Consider the following 22,664-nt stretch of genomic DNA (forward strand, 5'->3'; position numbering starts at 1 on the left):
AATGATAGCATTTCAGGGAAAGTTTCTCTTTAAAACATAACACTGTCGAGTCTTGGTAGAAGATTGCTCTTAATTAGAAAATATAGGATTTTCTGGAAAGGACTCTAATACACCATAGATTCTAAACTACTACTTTTTATAAAGTTATTTTGAATAAAATGCCTACTTACACAAATGATACTAAATACTTATGAACTCACCAACATTTATAAACAATGTTGATACTCGCTTTCAAAATAACTTGTATTCTTAGGTCAGCAATAGACAGGTACACCCGGGAGCTTTTGTGAAGCCAGCCTAGAACCGAGCTGCATCTATACTAGTTTCTGTATTACTTTGATGTCTCTATAAAATGTAACTTATGTAAAACTATTACTATTAATGCAATGGTTGTTGTATTTTGATTACTATATTGCATATGTTGTGATACTTGACATGACGTCATCCACCCCAGAACGTTTCCGCCGTTCCGATTTTGGGGTGTGACAAAACTGCACCATGGTGGGTATTTAAGCAAATCACTATGAAGGAATTACTTTAATAGGTAAATTCATTATGGTATATTTCTTTGATGTAGATCTTTTATCAGTTATAGAACTTGATGTAGTAATACATGAGATATGTTACTTAGGAGAAACCCCCCACTACTTTGTGAGAATAATGGCTAAGCTCAACGTTTTACAAGTTTACATTGAAAATTTGGGTGACAAAAATTAGCAATTAGACCTTATTGTTAGATAAGTCCAATATCTTCTTGCATAATATGTTGGAGTCTAATAAGTTTAATCACTATGGTCCTTTCACAACAATACAACACCATTTTTTCTTTTGCATATGAGATTTTTAACAAAGCCAATAATGAAGATTGCAGAAGAATGGTTAGCAAGAAGAAGAGGAAATGAAATAAAAATGATATATGGAGGCTTCCATTAAAGAGATGAAAAAAGACTATTTTGTTCTCTTGTGTGAGACACCTGCTTTAGGATAATGACATAAATCAAATAGAAGACAACGAAATGACTATCGATGTATCAAAGCTTAATTATATGGCTCATGTAGTTAGAAAAAAAAAAAAAACTTAGACATAGATCATTTTTGTAGATTTCTTAGTTATAACATCCTACTTTGCTTGTAAATATGAATAAATCAAACTATTTTAAGATATTGATTTATGGTTCTTGTTGATACATAATATGAATAAATCTAGAATAAAGTAGGGTCTCGAAATATAGGATAATGACATAAAAGCCCTTAAATTTTATAGAAATATATCAATTTATCATTTTGTGAATTTTAAGTTCACTAATACCAGATAGTTGCAATTTTTTTAGATTTTACCCTTTCTACAGATTTACCTGGTATAACCAAACATTTTCGCCAAACTTAAGATTTTAATAAACCAAAAAACCAAATTTAAGGGCTTTTATTTAAAAAAAAAAAAAAAAAAAAAAAAAAAAAAAAAAGATAAAATCGAACATTTCTATTAAACATAAGAGCTTTAATGAATCTAAAATACGTGGTTAAATTGAAAAAAAAAAGTGAGTTGGGTAAATGATTAGAAAAACAATGTAAGAGCTTTATGTGGGTATCCTCAAAATCAAGTTTGTAAAAATCGGGATTAATAGGGATTAATCGTGGATTAATCCATTGGCGTTTTCCAACTGTCTAGGATTAGTGTGTTTGACGGAAATTATGGATTAATCGGTCTTGGCGGGATTAATCGGTCATGAAAGGATTAATCGGTCAGCAAAAGTCAACAATTCAAAATAAGTAAAAAAAAGTCAAAAGATGAAAAAAAAAAAGTCAAAAAAAAAAAATTTACTCCAAAATTTTCAAAATTTCAAAAATTATATTCCAAAATGTTGGTATTTTTGTATTCTCATATTTTCAAATTACAAATTTTCTTATTTTTTAATTTTAAGTACTTATATTTTACTTAAGATATACTAATCTTTGATTAATTTTAATATTTTATTAATAATTTATAATCCCCATTAATTTTCGACTAATTTCCGTCAATACCGATTAATCCTTTAACCATATTAGACCGTCAGCTAGAGTTTGAGCGATGTTTACAACTTTGCTGGAAATATATTAAGACGGCTGTTTACTGTTTAGGTTGAAAAGTAAAAATGTCCCCGTCCAGACGTGGCATAACCACCATCACATTACCGAGACGGGTGAGAACATCACCGGTGAAGGAAACCGCTCGCCCCACGTTAAATCACTTCAACACTATATCTTTCTTATCCACCGGTCTAACACTCCGCCCGGCGGTGGAGTTGCAGCAATCTTAAAAGCTTCTCACTTCTGATGGCGAGTCTCTCGAATCTCTATCTCTTCGTTTACAACTCCGTTCAAGCTTTAGGATGGTATGATTGTTCATCTTCCTCTATCTCCTCTTCTAACACACACAGTTTTGACATTGTTCGGCGTTTTCGAGAATTACAGGGCAATTGCTTTGTTTAGAATTGTAATTGACTTCGTATCCACGAAGTCAATCAACGGCGCGTATGCTTCTGCTGGAGATCTGATCTGTAAGTCGTTATATCAAACATTGAGGAGTTAAAATCGTCAATGTAACTTTTAATTTTAGTTAATTTGGCACATAATTGTCGAGATGCATCAAATGTATCATGTATCGGCAGCAATGCTGATTTTCATGATTTCTGAAAAAGTTCAAAAAAGTCAACTGTATTAGAAGAGGCTATTCTGTAGATAAAATTTCATGACTCTTTTGTCTTAAACCTCTCTGGGTTATATCATTATCATATGTTTACTACTTCATATAATTTGTCCGAGATTATATTACAACATTAAAGTACAATAATGTTGCATTCTTGACAAAATTGTGTTGTTAACAGGCTTGCTACAAACTCTTGGATTCATAGAAGTGTTACATGGAGCTTTAGGTGGGTATATACAAGAGGATAACACAACTCCCCAAACCTTAATATATCTAAAATTTATGTTTTTTATATTTTTTTTTTTTTGTATTCAAGGTATTGTTCCTAGTGGATTTCTCTTCCCTCTGATGCAATGGGGAGGAAGGACACATTTTGTTATTGCAATTGTACACAGACTACTTGAGGTCTATAATTCTCCAATTTACCATGAACTTTGATATTTTCAACATTTGGTTACCTTTTTGTGCTCATTTTGTTTTTCTGTTTTCACATAGCTAGGTTCAAGAATCACCAGCTGTTTTTATTACATTTGTTGCTTGGTGTTGCATGGAGGTAATTAAATTCTCTCTTTCTATAACCTCTGCCTATATTCATTATCTTCCATTATCTTCATGAAATTATGATTAAATGAAAGTACTTTGACCAATTTTTCATAAATCAGATAATTAGGTACCCGTTCTATGCTTTGAGTTGCTTGGGTAAATGTCCCTCTTTCATTACCTACCTCAGGTTCGATTTACTTGTTTTACCAACACTTTGGAAATACAATTTTCATAGTAAATTGAGAAAATAAAGTTTTTTTTTACCATTTTGCTAGGTATACAGCCTTCATCGTGATTTATCCGATTGGGGTTTTGGGTGAAAGTAAGTGGTTTCTTTGTTACATTCTTCAACAGTTTTCTAATCTTAACACATTGCAAATACTGACCCAATTTTTCCTTATTCTTAGTGTGGATTATGTACCAATCACTCCCAGTTATCATGGAGAAAAATCTTTATGCAAATTACTTTTCTGCCCTCCCTTTCACCTACTACACATTTGTTAAGGTATATACTATATGCCCTTTTCATTTTCTTTTTTTGTTTTTTGTGGAAATTTTGCTCATAAACTTTATACTTTTCGAACTTTTTTTGTTCCAGGTGGTCCTTATCTCCTACCCATTTCTATGGTTACAACTGTACCTTTATCTGTTCAAGCAAAGACGTTCAAAACTACGTACCCGTAATGAGAAACAAAAAAAGAGAAAGTAAAGATTCACCATAGAAAATTGAGGTGATATATATATATATATATATATATATATATATATATATATATATATATATATATATATATATATATATATGCATGTTTATGCAACTATGTACCTTTTAGTATTTAAATAATTGCACATTTACATTAGGGTAAACTAAAAAATTTCGTATATGCATATTTCGTTCCTTACAGGAAAATTTTCATTCTGTGGTTTGGTTTTATTCCGGTTGTACTACTCCATGATGACTATTTTATTCTTTATTGAATGGACAGTTAATGATGAACCAAAATGAATAAAATTCACAACTTGATTCAGAACAGATAAAAACTATTCACATGAGTACATAGCAAAAAGACTTGAAAATAAAAACAATCAACTTCCATTACACCCAACAAACATCAACACAATTCAAAAGCTAAAACCCATCACTTCACCATCCAATTGATTCTTAGTAATCTACGGTTGTGAGAGGCTCATGAGTACTTGACCCGATAAAAATAATTTCATATACAAGTGCGGCTATACCCGCACCCACAAATGGGCCTAGCCAGTAAACCCAGTGGCTGTTCCAGGTCCAGCTGACGACAGCTGGACCGAATGACACAGCAGGGTTCATAGATGCACCATCGAACGCACCGCCAGCTAAGATGTTTGCACCAACTATGAACCCAATAGCTAGTGGTGCAATAATCCCCAAATCGCCCTTTTTAGGATCAACCGCGGTTGCGTACACCGTGTACACCAGTCCAAAAGTCATCACTATCTCAAACACCACCGCATTCCACTCTCCCACACCCGATGAAAGTGCAAAAGCCGATGTTTCCTACACAAAATATAAATAAATTTACTTTTTTTTTTCGATTTATGTTGTTTTGATTAAAATTTTGTTCACTTGCTTACCAAACCCCCGGTTGCAAATTTTAAAAGCAAGCAAGCAACAACGGACCCGAGACACTGTGCAATCCAATATACAACACTTCTCAAAAACGAAATGTGACCACCAACAAACAAGCCGAATGTCACAGCAGGGTTCACATGACCCCCTGAAATATTAGCACCAACCGACACCGCCACAAATAGCGCAAAAGCATGCGCTATTGATGCGGAAATAAGACCGGCTGGTGTTGCGGCACCACCATCAGTTAACTTTCCTGCAAATAAAATCAGAACTCAATTAAACATGTTTTCTGATATTTTTGTGGGTCCCAGAATTGGACCCGGTAAACGCATTTATTATTTAACACTAATAGAAATACAATAGTTTTACCAAAAGCCATCCCGGCGCCTTCGCCGGCAAAAACAAAAATGAGCATCGAAATGAACTCTGCAAGGGCGGCTTTTAGGGCGTCCGGCGAGCTTGCTTCCGCTGGAGTTCCAATGGCAATACTGGAAATTGGCATTTTTTTTCCTTTCAGTGTAATATATTTTTTGTATTCAAGTGAGGGAGTGAAAGCTTGGATTGGAGTTTGCTTAAGTGGCAGTTATATATAGCAGTGTAGTATGCAACGATTTAGGGAGGAAAATAGCCGGTTGCCAGACGGTAACCGGTTTAGGTAGGGACCCAAATTTAAAATTTCAACATATGTTGTAAAGCGCCTCCAAGTTGTTTGGATGGTGCCACGTGGTATGGAGATGCGATTGAGATCGTTGGATTAGAACCGTCCAAAGGTGGGGTCACCAATGATGATGAGCTTATTTTTTAACCGACCATTGAGAACTTTTTGTGATGTGTGCTAGACCATCGTAATCATTTGCGCTGGCAGCACTTACCCGTGACCCCCAATGTCAGCTCCTAAAAATTCGTCGTTTTGTTTTAGAAAATTATGTGTCAAAGGTAACATATAAAATCGCAAAATGGATTGGGTTTTAAATTAAATAATATATCAAAACAAATTAGTTTTAATATTTGTTCAAATGGATTCGGTCGCTAGGGTTTTGGTTAATACATAATTTTTTCATTTTTTTAAATTAAAGAGAATTCATACGTTGATGGTTATTAAATTAATAATAAAATTATTATTTTTTATATAAAATGGTTCGGGAAGTTTAGTTTATTTTATACATTTTCGCGATCTTAAACAACTCTATTTTTTTTGTTTGTCTATTTGAGATATAAATATAAAATTTAACTAGACCATTCACCTAGTGTGTATATATAAAGGTAAAACAAAACAAAATAAAATAAAATAAATTAAAGTGAATAATTTATACATGTATAATCAATTTTCTTAACTAATTGGATTTTGTACTGTATTTCAAGGTTTATTTTACATGTTTAGTCGAACTAAAACAGACAATTATTAATTCGTTAAAAGCTAATTGGTTTATCACAATTATTAATAATGTGATGTAAATATATAATTAAATAATATATTGTATTTAAAATTAAAATAAGATAAATCTTCATAAATAATCTCTATGGTTTTGAGCAAGTTTAATCTCTAATTTCTTTTATGGCCTCAAGAATGGTTTTTATGGCTTCAATTTCAATCATGATTGGTCTCTCACACATATAATAAAACAAAAACAATAATAATAATAATAATAATAATAATAATATTTATATTTATATTAGGGATGTTCGTTTGGATGGATTAGTTCAATTTAATCCGATCAAGTGAATTTTATTTATAAATTCATAACAACGACTATGAATTTTAAACAAAATTACACTAAAATAATATAGAGTGTAATTTAACTTACAGAGATTCCCTAGACAAAAGTCCGAAAATTACACTAACGAAACTTCGAGCTGATAGCTACTACATACCAGGCTCCTAGGAACTTCTAAACTTTCCAAAATATCCTAACTACTAAGGAAAGGAATGAGTTTATGGTGTCTATTTATAGGCTGGGATTTGGGCATGCGCGTTGTGCAAGGCCTTGCATGCCACGCACATGGTCGATGTGCTTACCCGAGTGTAGTGCCATGTGTCGGAATTTGGTTGGTGCTACGCGGCGGCTTCTAGAAGGTCGTGAGCGGGGCGCAGAAGCGTGCAACATTTTTCAAACTTTAAAATTGCGTAACTTCTTCATATGAGCTCTGTTTTTTGACGATCATTATATCCAAGCGTAGCTATTGACGGGATCTACAACTTTCATTTAGACTTCGTCGGCTAATTTTTGACTTTATTTATTTCCTGTTAACGAGATATTCGATTCTCGTTTAGATTGTTTCGGCTAACAATCAACCGATCTAAAATTTGATATTTAGGTTGTCTATAGCTACGATGAACCTTGGAAAAATCATAATTTCCTCTAATAAAATCAGATTTTGACGTTCTCTATATGCATGCTATTGGTTTAACAACTACTACAACTTTTGTTTAGATTACTAAGGCTAAAAACTAATTTAATGAAATTTTACTATTTACGACACGCGATGCTGAATCGGGTTGAATTGTGAAACTTTAACAGACTATAATTTCTTTGTTGTAAGTCCGAATTAAGCACTTCTTATATCCCCAGAATCCTTGTTACGATTACTTCAACTTTAATCAAGGGTACTCGGCCTAATTATTACTCTATTTTGGACGTGTATTATAATTTTATTTTATTATATTGTCATAAGCACATATACTACAAATAATTACACATAAATCACATAATATTCAAATAATTTCTCTTTGTTATATCAAATAAGATACAATTGTTAATCCTAATCATCTAATTAATGTCTAGCTAGAAACACGGACATTACAAAAATTATGTTTGAAATCAAAAAAATTGTGTTTAAACTTGCCAAAATCAAAAAAAATGTATTGTGTTTGAAACTGTTTGAGAAAATTGTGTTTGAAATCGAAAAAACATACCAAAATCGCTTTTTGGCGATGATTATACAAAGAACAATTCCTCATAGGCATGTGTTTGAAGAACAATATCTCTAAGGAATTGTTCTTCAAACACATGCCTCTGAGGAATTGTTCTTCGCATAACCATGACCACAAGACGATTTTGGTAAGTGTTTTCTTGTTAATTTAAAGAGGTTTCACAATTTCACACATATCATTGATTCAATATAACAAATTAAACTATAAAACTACGTTTCTAAAACAATTTTATCACAACACCCTTTCAATTTTGTTAATTTTTTGTGTTTTTACAAATTTATCCTTGTCACGTTACTTCCTTAGAGCTTTTCCAATTCTTCAAAGCTGAATGAGTTCCATAAAGACCATCTACGTGGAAATAATGGTCATTTTATGAAAATTGGTATTTTTTTTTCAACCACTTGCGCCTTTTGTGGTCATTTGATGAATATTTGTTTGTAATAAAGATAGCCATGATAAAATATAGCAAAAATGGGGTTAGGCGCTCGATTAGATAAAGACTCCATTTTCTAAGAATTTCCATTAATCAAGATGATTATGCAAGTTTTGATTTGATTTTCAATTTCTTGTGTGAAGATGTTGAGATAATCTATTTTATATAATCACGTGACGATATCAGATGTTGCACTGAAATAAGTTTATTGATGATGTAAGGTTATTTTTCCTATAAATGATTTGTCATATGTGGTACATAAGATACAATAATATTTAAAGTGCTAGAAACTTTCATATAGAGTCGGAATCTTGTATTCTCCGTATATGATGAAAGGTATCCGATCACTTTTCTATTTTATTACATTATCTCTAAAGTGAATTCAGTTTGTCACATGGAGTTTATGACTTTATGTTTCCTAAAAAAAAAAAAAAAAAAAAAAAAAAAAGGTAAATTTAAAGTCCTTAATTAATATTATCATCGCTTTAATCTTTCCGTCTTCTTTTTGTTTCTTTTAACCATATAATATCTCTAAATATTAGTATAACATTTATTGAAACCTCGAACATAGGAGGTGACAATAAATAGAACCAATGATCCAGAAAATTAAATGTTCTCGAACTAGGTTAAATAAGAAACGTAACATGTTTATTATGTATACAAATTTAAAGAAATTAAATATTTTTTTATTTTTTGTTTCTATCAATATTTCTATCAATTTAAATGATGACAGGTATCACATTAGTATATTAAAATATCATTAAATTTCATTAAATGACATTAAATATTATACATGTCAACATTTTTTTGAACCGACAATTTTATTAATGATGCACCTTAGCAAGATACTAAAGGCTAGGGTTACAGAGATTAAGCATCAAAAAGAGAATAAGAGAGCATATATTATGTACAATTCAATGGTGATACACACCATTTATCCCAATCCATTTGTCACCTGTTTGACTCATTAACTTCTATACCGTCTCCAAGTAAACATTGTGGTTTTGATAGAATCCACAATATTTGTCGGTTTTGATGATTCGCCTCTAAAAATCCGATCATTCCTAACCTTCCACAAACTTCAAAGAGTTCCATATAGAATACTTGCATGATGACTGAACTAGAGCAAGAGATATTCGTTAGTGATGATCCATTTGAGGAATATATATCCAACTATTACAAGGAACTAAGAAAACATAAGGTCAAAGTCTTGTCTCCAGAAAAGACTTTTAAATGTCCTTATTCTCGTGAGAGTAGAGAATACACTTATAAAGACCTTTGTAAGCATGCTTCTCGAATTATGAGAGAACCAAGAAGCGTTGATTTAGAAGAAAAGGCCAATCATATGGCACTAGAGGAGTATTTGGAGAGGGTTTTTGATGCTAATTATAAGGATCCAGAGTCAAATAGTGAAGGCACTTTTAATGGAGAATAGTGACATTAATAAGGAAGAGTCGGTTGTTTGGGCTTCTATGGCTGTGGTAGCCAACATCCCAGTTAAATATAATGAATATAGTTATTTGGATGATGATTTTTTGGGTGATAGGGGTAAGAATCTAAAGGATAAATGGATAAAACAAAGCTACACGTCACAATTTAATTGAGTATGAGGATTTTTAGGAACAAAAAGTAAGAAGATATTTAATTTCTCAAAAACTAATGGTAAGAGGACTAGCCTATATAAGTTATTCATTATTTATTTTTGACAAAACTAGACTGAAATGATTTAATACCTTTGGGGTATTTATTTTCTATTTTTCTTTCATTTTCTTAAATATTTTATAATTATTAAATATATATAAAGGGTTACCCCCCCCCCCCCTCTCTCGTTACATGATTCAGTGATCCACTATTCATCATCTTCTTTATGAATCACTCATCATCATCTCTCCCTCTCCACAACATGCACCTAAAAACAAAAACATATGAATATCATCTTCTTTGATAGGGAAACGAGATTGTGTGAGAGATCGATCGGTAGAGAGGGAGAGAAATACGTCTAAGAAAAGAAAGGGGTTGCAAAGGAAGAATCGATTCACTCTTTCTCTTCCAACACCATCTCCGTTCTCTAATCATATCAACCATCATTTACTCACCGCCACTGCCATACAAACTCAGTCTCACCATCGCCACTACCACCATCAAGAACCACTACACGTCTATAGCCACCAACCAAACTCAACACCAAAACTTACCCAACATAGAAAAAACTGATTCAAATAAGAACAAGGGATATGGACACGATCGACATACATACACCCTTCATTAAAGGAACAAGATGGGGATTTTCAATGTGGCAATCTTCTTTTTTATCTGCAACAAATCAATATCATCCATGTCATAATAGATTTAATTCAAATCTGAAGATTATTATTGAAGTCATGAAACACGTTCCAAATCAAAATTCACAACTCATAATTGCCTAAAATCTAATGAAACACTACAAATAAAATGACATTTAGTGGCATATATTTTTCATGACATATCTTTTTTATGCCACTATAGTATGTTTTTAATGGCATATTTTATATGCCATTATAAATTTATTAGATTTAATGACACTTAAAAATTTATGTCACGTATATTAAAATTTATTAATGGCATAAAAATTTAAAATGACACTAAAAAACTTTATATTTTGTGTCATATATTTTTTATATGCCACTAAAATTTTATTGTGCGATTTTACTATTTTGTTTTTGTGCCACAAAAATGATTGAACTTATTCTTATCCTCTTTTCAATAATGAATCAGTGTTTATAGCTAAAAAGTATATATGATTTGATATTTCCCCATTTCTTATATCTGTCCCCTTTTACTTCATAGTTCTTAGAGAGCAGAGACTTATTGTTTTTTACCCCAATCTCGTCACTCTCTTTTCTCTCTCATAAGCTCCCATACCTAACACCACCTCGATACCACCATCACCGCTCACTGCTTCCATCTCCAATATCACAACACCATCGCTGCTACGTCACACCGCTATGACACTACCTGCCACTATACACTAGAAATGTAGACTCCAAACAACGAATCTCCATCTATTCTCCGCTCAACTTCAATCGGGTACTCTTTTCGAGAAGTAACTGGCTCCTTATAACTGGTCAAATAGATCATTGATCCGAGGAAGAGGGTATCGATTCATGATGGTGAGCTTGTTGAGTTCACGGTAATCGATACACATGTGAAAAGAACCATATTTCTTTTTGACAAACAAAATCGAAGCTCCCCAAAGAGAGAAGCTTGGTCTTATGAACCATTTATCTAGTAACTCGCTCAATTGGCTGGAGAGTTCTTGCATTTCTACAGTAGCCAATCTATATGGTGATTTGGCAATTGGTGTGGCCCAGGGTACTAGGTCAATCCGAAATTCGACCTGCCGTTCAGGGGGTATTCCCGGGTGGTCTTCAGGAAACACGTCTGGAAATTTGCACACCTCCGGGATGTCCTGAATGCTCTTCTCTTCCTTCTTTTTATCCATCACGTGGGCTAGGAAGGCATGGTTCTTTTTGTGCAAGCACTTTTGTGCCTTGATGCATAAGATGAGATGGAGGCTCGTACTGGGTTTATCGCCATATATAATCAGGGTTTCGTTGTTGGGTAGATGAAGGTGAACGGTCTTCTCGTAGTACATAATATCGACACGATGGGGGCTTAACCAATCCATGCCGATGATCACATCAAAGCTTCTAATAGTAACCGACATTAAGTTGATTTGAAATGAGTGATTATTTAAAGTTAACGTGCACCCTAGAAATACATCGTTGGTTGTTTCAGTTTTCCCATTAGCCATTTCCACCGTGAAGGTTTCGTTTAACTTTTGGGGACTTTGATTGAGTAAGTGTTTAAATTTATGACTCACGAAACTTCGTTCTGCCCCACTATCAAATAATATGCATGCATAGATGTTGTTGAGGTGGAACGTACCAGTGACTACCGTCGGATCCCTTACAGCCTCCTCATCTCCCATCGCTAGGACTCTACTTGTCCCCCCTGCATTACGATTGTTGGCCTTGGGACAATTTCTTTTGAAGTGGATAGTCTCCCCGCACCCATAACATGATTGACTTGCCCCGGCGTTGTTGGGTTGGTTGTTTTGTTGTGGTGGTGCTCTGCAATACCGGGCGGTGTGCCCTCTCTGGTTACAGTTGGTGCACTGCATATCTCGGCATGTGTCGTTATGGTGGAAATTACATTTATCACATTTTGGGAGAGAGCCTGCATATGGCTTTGCAGGTGCTGGTGCAGCTGTTGTTGATGTAGCAGGAGTGGTAGCAGTGTGAACTACTACGATTTGTTGCTTCTTCGCAGACTCTTGAGTTTGCTGCCCCTTCCTCTTCTTTCCCAGTTTTTCTTGTTATCATCCCCCTTCTTTGGTTCAATGACAGAAGTCTTCATGCCCTTTTGTTCTCCATGGTCGTAAAGCTTTTGCGACAGGCGCTTGGCACTATCGAATGTTGTTGGGTTTGCAGCAATCATGTTCCCCTGAATCGGGGGAATTAGCCCCTAAATGAATCGTTCGACCTTCTTACTTTCAGAGGGAACATAAGATTTCGTAGTGTATTGTGACACATCCAATCAGGGGTTAGGTTGTGTGATTATGCAGCGCAAAAACGTTATAGCCTATGCATCAAGGCAGCTAAAAACCCATGAAGTGAACTATACCACTCACGATCTTGAGTTAGGAGTTGTGGTCTTCACTCTAAAGATTTGGAGGCACTACCTCTACGGGACGAAGTGTGTCATTTTCACAGACCACAAAAGCCTCCAACATATCATGAACAAGAAAGAACTAAACATGAGACAGCAGCAATAGGTTGAGCTGCTGAACAACTATGAATGTGAGATCCGATACCATCTGGGCAAGGACAATGTGGTGGCCGATGCCCTAAGAAGAAAAGAATACTCGGGTCGCCGAGTGAGAACACTAACGATGACCATCCATTCCCACTTGTCTTCACAAATCAAGGAGGCTCAGCTGGGAGCCTTGAAGCCGGAAAATATCGCAAACAAAGCCTTGCGTGGGATGTATAAGAATCTTATGATTAAAGAGGACGGAGTCTACTACCTCATGGACCGAATCTGTACCCCAAATTTTGGTGGGTTCAAGGACATGGTCATGAATGAAGCACACAAGACACAGTACTCCGTCCATATGGGTTACGAAAAAATGTATTTGGATCTTAAACAACAATATTGGTGGTCGAATATGAAAACCGAAATTGCTACCTACGTAGGCAAGCGCCTGACTTGCGCTAAGGTTAAGGTAGAGTATCAAAAGCCCTCGGGTCTCCTACAACAACTGGAGATACTTGAGTGGAAATGGGAGAGAATCAAAATGGATTTATAACCAAATTTTCCAAGATGACAGACGGGTTGGATGCCATCTGGGTGTTGTCGATCAATTGACCAAATCCAACCATTTCCTGCCAATAATGGAAACATATAAAATGGACAAGCTGACCCATATCTACATAAAGGAGGTTGTGAGATTACATGGCATGCCAATATCTATTATCTCGGACAGAGATAGTAGGTTTACCTCTCGGTTTTGGCAATCACTACAGAGGTCGTTGGGAACCCAACTCGATATGAGCACCGCCTACCACCCCCAAACAGATGGGAAAAGTGAGAGGACCATCCAAACATTGGAGGATATGATTAGGGTCTATGTGATAAACTTTGGCAAGGCATGGGACGTCCATTTACCACTGATTGAATTCTAGTACAGCAATAGCTATCACACAAGCATCAAAGTCGCTCCCTTTAAGGCTCTTTATGGATGAAAATGCCAATCACCTCTCTGTTAGGCGGAGGTAGGAGACACACAATTGGCAAAGGGACTGGTACCCAACAACACTCTCACAGTTCCTGAAATTATCCAAGAAACAACTAAAAGCGTCCATGGACAGACAAAAGAGCTACGCAGATAAAAGGCGAAAGCCTTTAGAATTTCAAGTGGGTGATCGCGTGCTGCTAAAAGTCTCTCCCTGGAAAGGGATGATACGCTTTGGGAAATGGGGAAAGTCGATCCCAAGATACATCGGACCATTCGAAATCCTTGTTAGGATTGGTCCGGTGGCTTACAAACTATACTTACTAGATGATGCAAAAGTACACCCATCTCATCTCTAGTTCCTAAGGGCTACTCTCGAACGAATTTCGGGACGAAATTCCCTCTAACAGGGGGATGATGTCACAATTAGAAAAATTAGGGTTAAGAGGGTGATTCATGTACAAAAATTCCTCTATGTAACCTTGCAACATCAAATTAGTGAAATTCAAACTACAATGTTATTTGAGTTCATACATTCATATATTGAGAATCAAGTTAAAATAGCCTCATGCAAGCCTAAAACTTGATCCAGTAGCTAAGCCCAATCCATTTTGGGTCTTGGTCCCAGAATTTTTGGCCCAATCAAGGCTCAACAACTTATTTCTTCTTCTTCTACCACTCAAAATCTTCAAGGTGAGCTTCATACCCCCATGTTTTTGTATTTTTCATGCTTTTCAGGGGGAGAATACAAGTCAAGTTTCGTTTAACCATTGGATAATTGCATGTACCTATGTGTTATGTGTTTAACCTTTGGGTAATTGCATGAATCTTAGTTATGTGTTGAATATGGAACAAGTATTTGTGCAAAAAGGGTTTTATCTTGTGAATCTTCATAAAAAATCGTGACGAGGGTGTTTATTAACATATATGTTACATAAAAACTTGTGGACATGGGTTGTACACTCAAAAGTTTAGAAAATATGTCTTGTATATACCCATGCATGTTTAACTCTTGGATATATACATATTATCTTTTTATAAAACTCACACAAAAATATGGATAAAATGAAAAATTTATCATTTGTGATAATATAAAAATTATGACTCCCTAGAGTCAAATCATCATGAAAATATTTTGATTCAAAACTCTCAAACCGGTGACAAGGTGCAAAACATAAATACATAGTTTAATATTTTACTAAAAACAATTAGATTTATAAAATAGTCGTAAACTTGTATTCACTATTTTCATGGTTAGAGCTCAAGATATTATGTTATGTTTGTACCAAATGTTACAACTAGACACACTTAATGATGACTATTTGTATAAAGTGTTATAAAAAGTTTTACCAAAATAATGTACAAAACAGTTCACGACAGAAAAACAAGCGTGTCGTAATGGGGGGGGGGGGGGGGGGGGTGGTGAAGGTGGGTTACACCTGATCCCACATCAGCTTGGAAGGAGAACAAAACATTTCCTTATAAGGGGTGTGGATACCTTCATTGACACAACGCGTTTTAAAGTTGTGCTGGCAGCAGATCTCATAAGAACTCTGTAGTTAAGCGTGCCCGGGCGAGAGCAATCCAGGGATGGGTGACCCCCTGGGAAGTTCGTTGGGAGCCCAAAGCGGACAATATTGTGATACATGTCATAGGGGGATGTTACAATCCATAATTCTATAGTAACCAACATGTATGATTGTTTTTACTTTCATTCTCATAGTTTTTGCTTTAATGGTGAAGATGTTATGTTGAAGTTTAAGCTAATATGTTTAGGTGGACTAACAAAACACCATGAATTCCTCATGTAATCAGTATCTCAACTCAAAGAGGACAGATATAGATGCTCTTATACATTAGTTTAGCATGTGGGGAGATTTCAAAGGCAACATCTATCAGGATGCATATGCTACCATGATTATAGAGATGGATGCAAAGCTAGACAACCATGTAATCATTTAAAATGCTCCTATTTCTTGTGATTTTTTATTGATTTTCTGAAGAAAAAAACATATATTGTTGTGTTTTTAGTCGGAGAATGCTTGACACACAACAATTGGACCTTCTAATCATTTCGATCAAAAAGCAAGTAAACCATGTGATACGGTACAATATGCTAATGACTAGCCTTGCTATTGAGCGATATTAGAAGTCATGTTATTCTACTTTTAGTTACCATTTTATATTTTTAGTTACAATTAATAACTAAAGTTTACTTTACAAATTCAAAGACGTCTTGCACAAAATAGTGAAGAACCTCATAAAAGTCGTTTGCAGAAAAAGGTAGGGGATATGAAAAGAGAAATCACTTTCCTTTTGAATTTAGAATTCTAAAACTGCCTTTTACTTTAGGTTATGAAGTTTAAACACTCATCTATTTATACAAAAATATGCATAAAATTATCATTTTTAGTATGCTTTCATTTAACAACTTATTGTGAACCTTGCATTTTGTTATTAGGCCTATATGTTTGGTAGAAGTTAGTCGTTTGAAACTGCTTCATCTTGAACAAGAACTTGAACAAAATAAGGCACATGTAAGTTAACATTGACTTTTCATCTATGCCTTATTTTAATATACTTATTTTTCCATAGCTTCTTTTTGTCAATGACGTTTAATTATTAATGAATAATTTATGCAGGTTGCTTTATTGAGTGGTGGATTCAGTGCTAATCATCTTGGGATCACTGGAGCTGCAAACTCATGTTTATTTTCTTAGAAATCATCCATAATTTTGAGTAGGTTGGAATGGTGCAAGTATCATTAAGGACTCATGGGGACTGTTGTTGAAGCTGCAAACAAGGTAGTCATTTCCTCAGCCTTTTAGCAATCGTTATTTGTTTGTTGTTAATATATTTTACTTTTATGGCTTTGCAAAAGTTTCTCCCACTTTAAGAAACATAAGAATCTCACACATGACATAACTCATACCATTAATCTAACATTACATAGCATCCCACTTATATTCAATCTTTCAATTCAATTTTTTAAAAAAATATCACCATTAGTAACTTGAAGTTCATGTATATCTATTATATGGTTGTAGGAAGCAACTGTAAGTATTATTAATCAAACAACTTTGGTTATGACATTTGTTATGTCTCAATCAATTTGGATATATATATATATATATATATATATATATATATATATATATATATATTATTTTCGTTGTAAGGAACGCACTCAACCCAGTCCAAACTAGGTCATGATCCAATTCAGTCTTAATCTAGGCCACCGTTACGTCATGATAAATAGCCAATCACACTGTAACATAAACCGTTCAATACAATCAAGAGTTCTCTAGCCGTCACGTCATGAGGACAAGCTTTCTCAGCTTAATGGGTTAAGCTCTCAATTCATTAAGCCATCCATCCAATCTTTCTAGAAGTCTATCCAATATTATCTAAAGATTGATGCTTTTTAGCCATGCATACTCATTGTGAGTCTAAGGCTCAAACTAGGTCAAACATGGAGAAATATCATCAAAGATCTTGTAACGTCCCAAATTTCGAGTCCAAAAATTTCATTTTGATTAACTGATTATAAAAACATTCATAAGAAAACTACTTAAATATATATATATATATATATATATATATATATATATATATATATATATATATATATCATTTTGTAAATCAATGTATCATGTCTGAAAACCCAAATAATATAATAGCAACATGTCAGAGTACAATCCCATAGTATCTCAAGTGCGGAAAATCAATGTGTGTGCGTATGATGTGCTGCTACCGCGCCAGCTCCTTCCCCTTCGCTGAAGAGGTACCTGAAACCAAAACTGTAAACTGTAAGCACGAAGCTTGGTGAGTTTCCCCCACCGTACTACATACCATACAATCACATAACATACACATACTGCCAAGCATATCTAGGTGCCCGACCTACCCCTTCGGTCCTCTCGACCGGATACTGCCTAGCATACCTGGGTGCTGGCCTCCCCTTCGGGCCTCTCGATCGGATACTGAATAGCATATCTGGGTGCTGGCCTCCCCTTCGGTCCTCTCGATCGGATACTAACTAGCATATATGGGTGCTGGTCTCCCCTTCGGTCCTCTCGACCGGATGCTGGGGACAATTTCACCCCCTACTACTACCACATAATATCATATCACATATATCCTAATCTGGGTAGCATGGCTGGCTACTAAACTACCCCTTCGGTCCTCTCGACCGGTAACTGGGGACTATTTCACCCCTCCTACTACCACTATCACATAACATCATAGCATGCTAGCACATAAAACATAACATGTAGCAGCAAACCTAGATGAATATCACGAAGATAATCATCTAACATACAACTCCTCCTAGTGGGTCGACATTGTGGTCGTAGACCCACCGCTACTGGAAGGTAACTCACCTCAAACGAGTAGCTGCTGATAATCTGTGCGGGAAGTCTTTGTCTGTTGTTGCTCCGGAAATCCTCCAGCTATAATCCCTACAAAACACTCAGTCAGAATCTGATATCTACTCTTAGGGTAAAATGACTATTTTACCCCTAACCAAGACCAAGTCGAAGTCAAAGTCAAAGTCAAATTCAACTTCCAGTTGACCTGACTCGCCGAGTTGGGCCGCCAACTCATCGAGTCCCTATCCTTTTAACTTTCCTTATCTACGACTCTACTCGTCGAGTTTAGAAATGACTCGACGAGTTCCCTTTTTATGCGAACAACGAATGAACCTTCATCCGACTCGTCGAGTTGTATGAACAACTCATCGAGGTCATCCTCATCCTATGAACCAGTCCTATCTTCAACTCACCGAGTTGTATGAACAACTCGTCGAGTTCATCTTCAAGAGTTGGGAGATTGCCTTGGACTCGCCGAGTCTGTTCTAGCACTCGTCGAGTCCTATGAACTCCAGGTCTCCCAACACGTCTAAACAGCTATGGGAATCCCTTTTCTAACAACTGACCATCGCAGAAGGGTTTAAGATGGCTGAAAGCGCACCGACTCGTCGAGTCCAACCTTGACCATTTCTATACAATCGATCTAAATGGGATTTAACACACCAAAACCATAGATCTGGCCTCCTAATGTCCATTTTATACGTAAAGTTCCAAACTTGATGCACATGCATGGGTTTTTTAGCTTAAAATTCCATAGAAGGTGCTCTACAATGTGCATGGGGCTCTCATGGCCATAGAGTTGGCACCTTTATGCCATGAGACCCCTCCAATGACTTAGATCTGGAAGTAGAACCCCATAAATCACCTTACAAATCCAAAAATGGCTTAAGAAGCCCTAATTGCACCATGAATCTAAGCCCTAAAGATGAACAACCAAAAAGGAAGACCAAAACAGGGGCATTTACCTTGCTTAAGCTGAAGATGACGTGAGATCTCTGAATCTACAAGCCCCAACTCGAATTTCCCAGCTTCTTCCTTCCTTCCAAGCTTCACAAACCAACCAAGAGCACCAAAATGGCCTTAACACACACATAAACGACTAGGGTTTCGATATCCAGCTCTAAGGGAGTGTTAGGGACAAGGGAGGCTGAGTTAAGGTGTTTATATAGGTGCAAACCCTCAGATTTAGGGTTTTACTCGTACAACACCTACTCGTCGAGTCCGTCTCCCAACTCGTCGAGTAGATCACTTAAGATGTCTGCGGATCTCGACTCTACTCGACGAGTGGGTCCTCCGACTCGTCGAGTCCCAGAGAAAAACATAAAAATGCTTGAATTAAATGTGTACCAGGAATCGAGTGCTACAGATCTCATGAATGGGTCTAATACACAATCAAATTCTAGATCTGAACCATATAACACTGAAATAGCTTCAAGGATCCACAAAGTTGCTAACTTTATGGAATCCCATCACTTCAACTTGCTCAAACTTGAAGATAAAGGGACAAGGACTTATATCTAGCAACCTTGAAGCATAAAGTTTGGATCTTGAACACTTACATAGGTCCAGAAATGCCCAAAAATGAAGTCTCGAGCTTGCCAAGATGCTCTCAACACTTTCAATTCCTTCTTCTTCGTTCAAAAACAATCCAAAGCACCAAAATAAGCTCAAAAATAGAGGAGAGGAATTAAAGTTTCTCAAGAGGGTTTTGGAGGTGATGGAGGCTGAAGGTGAAGGAAATCCTAACCCTTCACTTCCTTTAAATACGGTCCAATGTTTGAAAATTAGGGTTTATCCCCGATCAGGTGTCACGTCGTGACCAACATAGTGTCATGTCGTGACACTTAAATGATCTTTCCCGTTTATCGCGACCATGTCACGACTTGATGGTGCTTCCCTCACGCCGTGAGCCACCTAAAATCATATTTTACTTCAAATTTCATACCTCGAGGATCCAGATGTTACAACCAAAACTACAAATTCTATATAAAAAACTTTCCGCTTCAGTTGCCTTCAATGGATTCTTGAGGCAAAGCTAAACAAATCGGTTATAGCCAAAGACATAAATCCACGTAAGGCGATTCAAATCAAGATTATCCATTTTCTTCTTCAGGATTTCAAAACTCAAACTATCAACAATACCAAAACTACCAACAAAACCAAAACTATCCACAACAATATTACTCTGTGCAATTATATTACAACACAATTAGGCTTTCAGAGGAAAATATGGGTTATTATCCATGTAATCAGTTTTCTCAAAGGGTTCCAGAAACTCAATTCCAATATTCTCATCCTAAGACTTTCCACTTTTGTGATTCTCAGAACATAAAATATGACAGTTCTAGTGACGTCCCAACTCCCAAAAGAAACAAAGAAGACGACGAGTTGCAACCCATTGTTGAGTAAAAACGCAACTATAAAAAGCGCCAACAATCAAAGAAATGGGTGGAACGTGAAGAGTTGGCTTTGGCTAGGGCATATGTCGATGTTTCTGAAGATAAACAATGCGGAAATCAACAAAGGTCAGATGCATTTTGGGAGCAGGTTCTAAAGCATTTTAATGCTCAAATGGGAGGTTCGGATCAGTCATGACACAAAGAGGGTGTTTGTTTTTTCTTCGCAGATCTGCGTAATCTCTTCTGTCTGCGCGGCGCAGACCATGCGCAAACATAAAGGTTTGCAGTGCGTTTGTTTTTCTGAAGTCCGCAGACATAAAAAGGTTTGCGGAAGGTCTTCACCACACAGACATGGGCCAACCTCTTCTAAAGTCTGCGAAGTGATTTAACCTAAAAAAACGCATTCATTTTTTTTCGCCTCCATCGTCCAAACTTCCCACTATCTCGCTTCATCTTCGATCTAGCCCTGCTCGTCGACCTACGATCACCTCCGATTAGCAACGGCCATCGCCGCCCTCCTCTCCAATCGCCGCCCTCTTCTCCGATCGTCGCCTCCTCTCCGATCGCAGGTGTCCCGACGACCACCAGACGAACAAGTTTGCAATCATTTTTTTTTTTCACTTCAAACATGAAATTAAGGATTAATATTCCTGGAAAAACTCTCTAATGCACTGAAATTCTTGTTTTTTGATATTGGAAATCCGAAAATATTGAATAAACTAGATTTTCTTGCTTCAAATTCTTGTTAAATGTTGTTGAACATAGTTATTTGCTGAAATTGTTGTTTGATTGTTTTTTTTTTTGTTGCTGAAATGGTTATGATTTTTGTTGAAAATACTCTATTTTTGCTAAAATTGTTATTAGAATGTACTGAAATCAAGCTTTTTTCTTGATTAAAATATGAAAATTTGTCCAGGAAACATGAAATAATGTTGTGAATTAGGGGTGAGCAAACCCTAACCAAAAAACCGAGAAACCGACGAAACCGAAACCGACGGTTTGGGTTTGATATTTTTAAAAACCGAAATCAGGTTCGGTTTCGGTTTTTACTCAGAAACTGACCCATCCAACCCGAGAAACCGACCCATACTTAAAACCGACAAATTGCCCCAAGAAACCGACCCATCCAACCCGAGAAGCCTCCTATACTTGATTGTGTTTTGGTTGTAATAGACTATTTCGGGCTTTGGTTGTAACTTGTAATAGATTATTTGTTGTAAGACTCATATTTTTTGAAGTATTTAACTTCTATTGGTGTTTTTTTAAAGTATTTAACTTGTTGCTTTGTTTATGGAAAATTGGTTAAAACCCAAAACCCATGGGTTTAAACCCAGAACCCATGAGTGTATGAGTTGAACCCAAGAAACCGAAAAACTGCCCAAACCGACCTCAGAACCCGATAAACCGAACTGACTAGAAACCAATCCTATTGGGTTCTGAAAACCAGAAACCGACCATTTATGGGTTGGGTTGGTTTGGGTCCAAAACTGACCCAAACCAACCCATGCACAGGTGTGAATGTTGTGATTGTTGCTGAAAATTGTTGTTAAATGTGCTTAAAATCGTTATTTGGTTTTAGAATTATGAGATAATAATGTGAATGTTGTGATTTTGCTAAAAATACTATTTATTGTCTCAAATTGTTGTTAAATGTGCTTAAAAGCATTGTTGAATGTGACAATATAGATTGAATTGTTTTAAATGAAATTGTTATTGTAAAACCAATTTTTTTTTTATTGTATGACTAATTTAGTTGTATGAATTTTATTTTCAATGTTATACGACTATTATTATTAAAATTTGGTGTTGAAAATCATTTTAAGTTTGTAAAATCATTTTATTTAAAATTCAGTTTATTTCAGCAGTTTGCAGACGTTAAAAAACAAACAATCTTCTTATTGCAGACTGCAAAT

The 22,664-nt window shown here is 35.7% G+C and overlaps 2 protein-coding genes across 2 annotated transcripts; one reads left to right on the plus strand and one right to left on the minus strand.

Moving 5' to 3' along the window:
* The first annotated feature begins 2,131 nt into the window (after nucleotides 1-2,131).
* Nucleotides 2,132-4,163, plus strand: LOC111909462 (uncharacterized). The gene is made up of 10 exons (XM_052766167.1): nucleotides 2,132-2,372; nucleotides 2,452-2,537; nucleotides 2,865-2,912; nucleotides 3,003-3,091; nucleotides 3,186-3,239; nucleotides 3,349-3,416; nucleotides 3,505-3,551; nucleotides 3,637-3,734; nucleotides 3,828-3,963; nucleotides 4,006-4,163. Exons 1-9 carry the CDS (start codon nucleotides 2,314-2,316, stop codon nucleotides 3,936-3,938), a joined length of 660 nt encoding a protein of 219 aa, XP_052622127.1. The 5' UTR covers nucleotides 2,132-2,313; the 3' UTR covers nucleotides 3,939-3,963; nucleotides 4,006-4,163.
* Nucleotides 4,164-4,232: 69 nt separating this feature from the next.
* Nucleotides 4,233-5,409, minus strand: LOC111909461 (aquaporin TIP1-2). Its single transcript, XM_023905287.3, has 3 exons — nucleotides 5,211-5,409; nucleotides 4,844-5,094; nucleotides 4,233-4,766 (listed from the first exon to the last, which is right to left on the minus strand). Exons 1-3 carry the CDS (start codon nucleotides 5,341-5,343, stop codon nucleotides 4,392-4,394), a joined length of 759 nt encoding a protein of 252 aa, XP_023761055.1. The 5' UTR covers nucleotides 5,344-5,409; the 3' UTR covers nucleotides 4,233-4,391.
* Between the last annotated feature and the right edge of the window lie 17,255 nt (nucleotides 5,410-22,664).

The sequence above is a fragment of the Lactuca sativa genome, chromosome 8, assembly GCF_002870075.4.
Source record: "Lactuca sativa cultivar Salinas chromosome 8, Lsat_Salinas_v11, whole genome shotgun sequence".
Taxonomy (NCBI): Eukaryota; Viridiplantae; Streptophyta; class Magnoliopsida; order Asterales; family Asteraceae; genus Lactuca; species Lactuca sativa.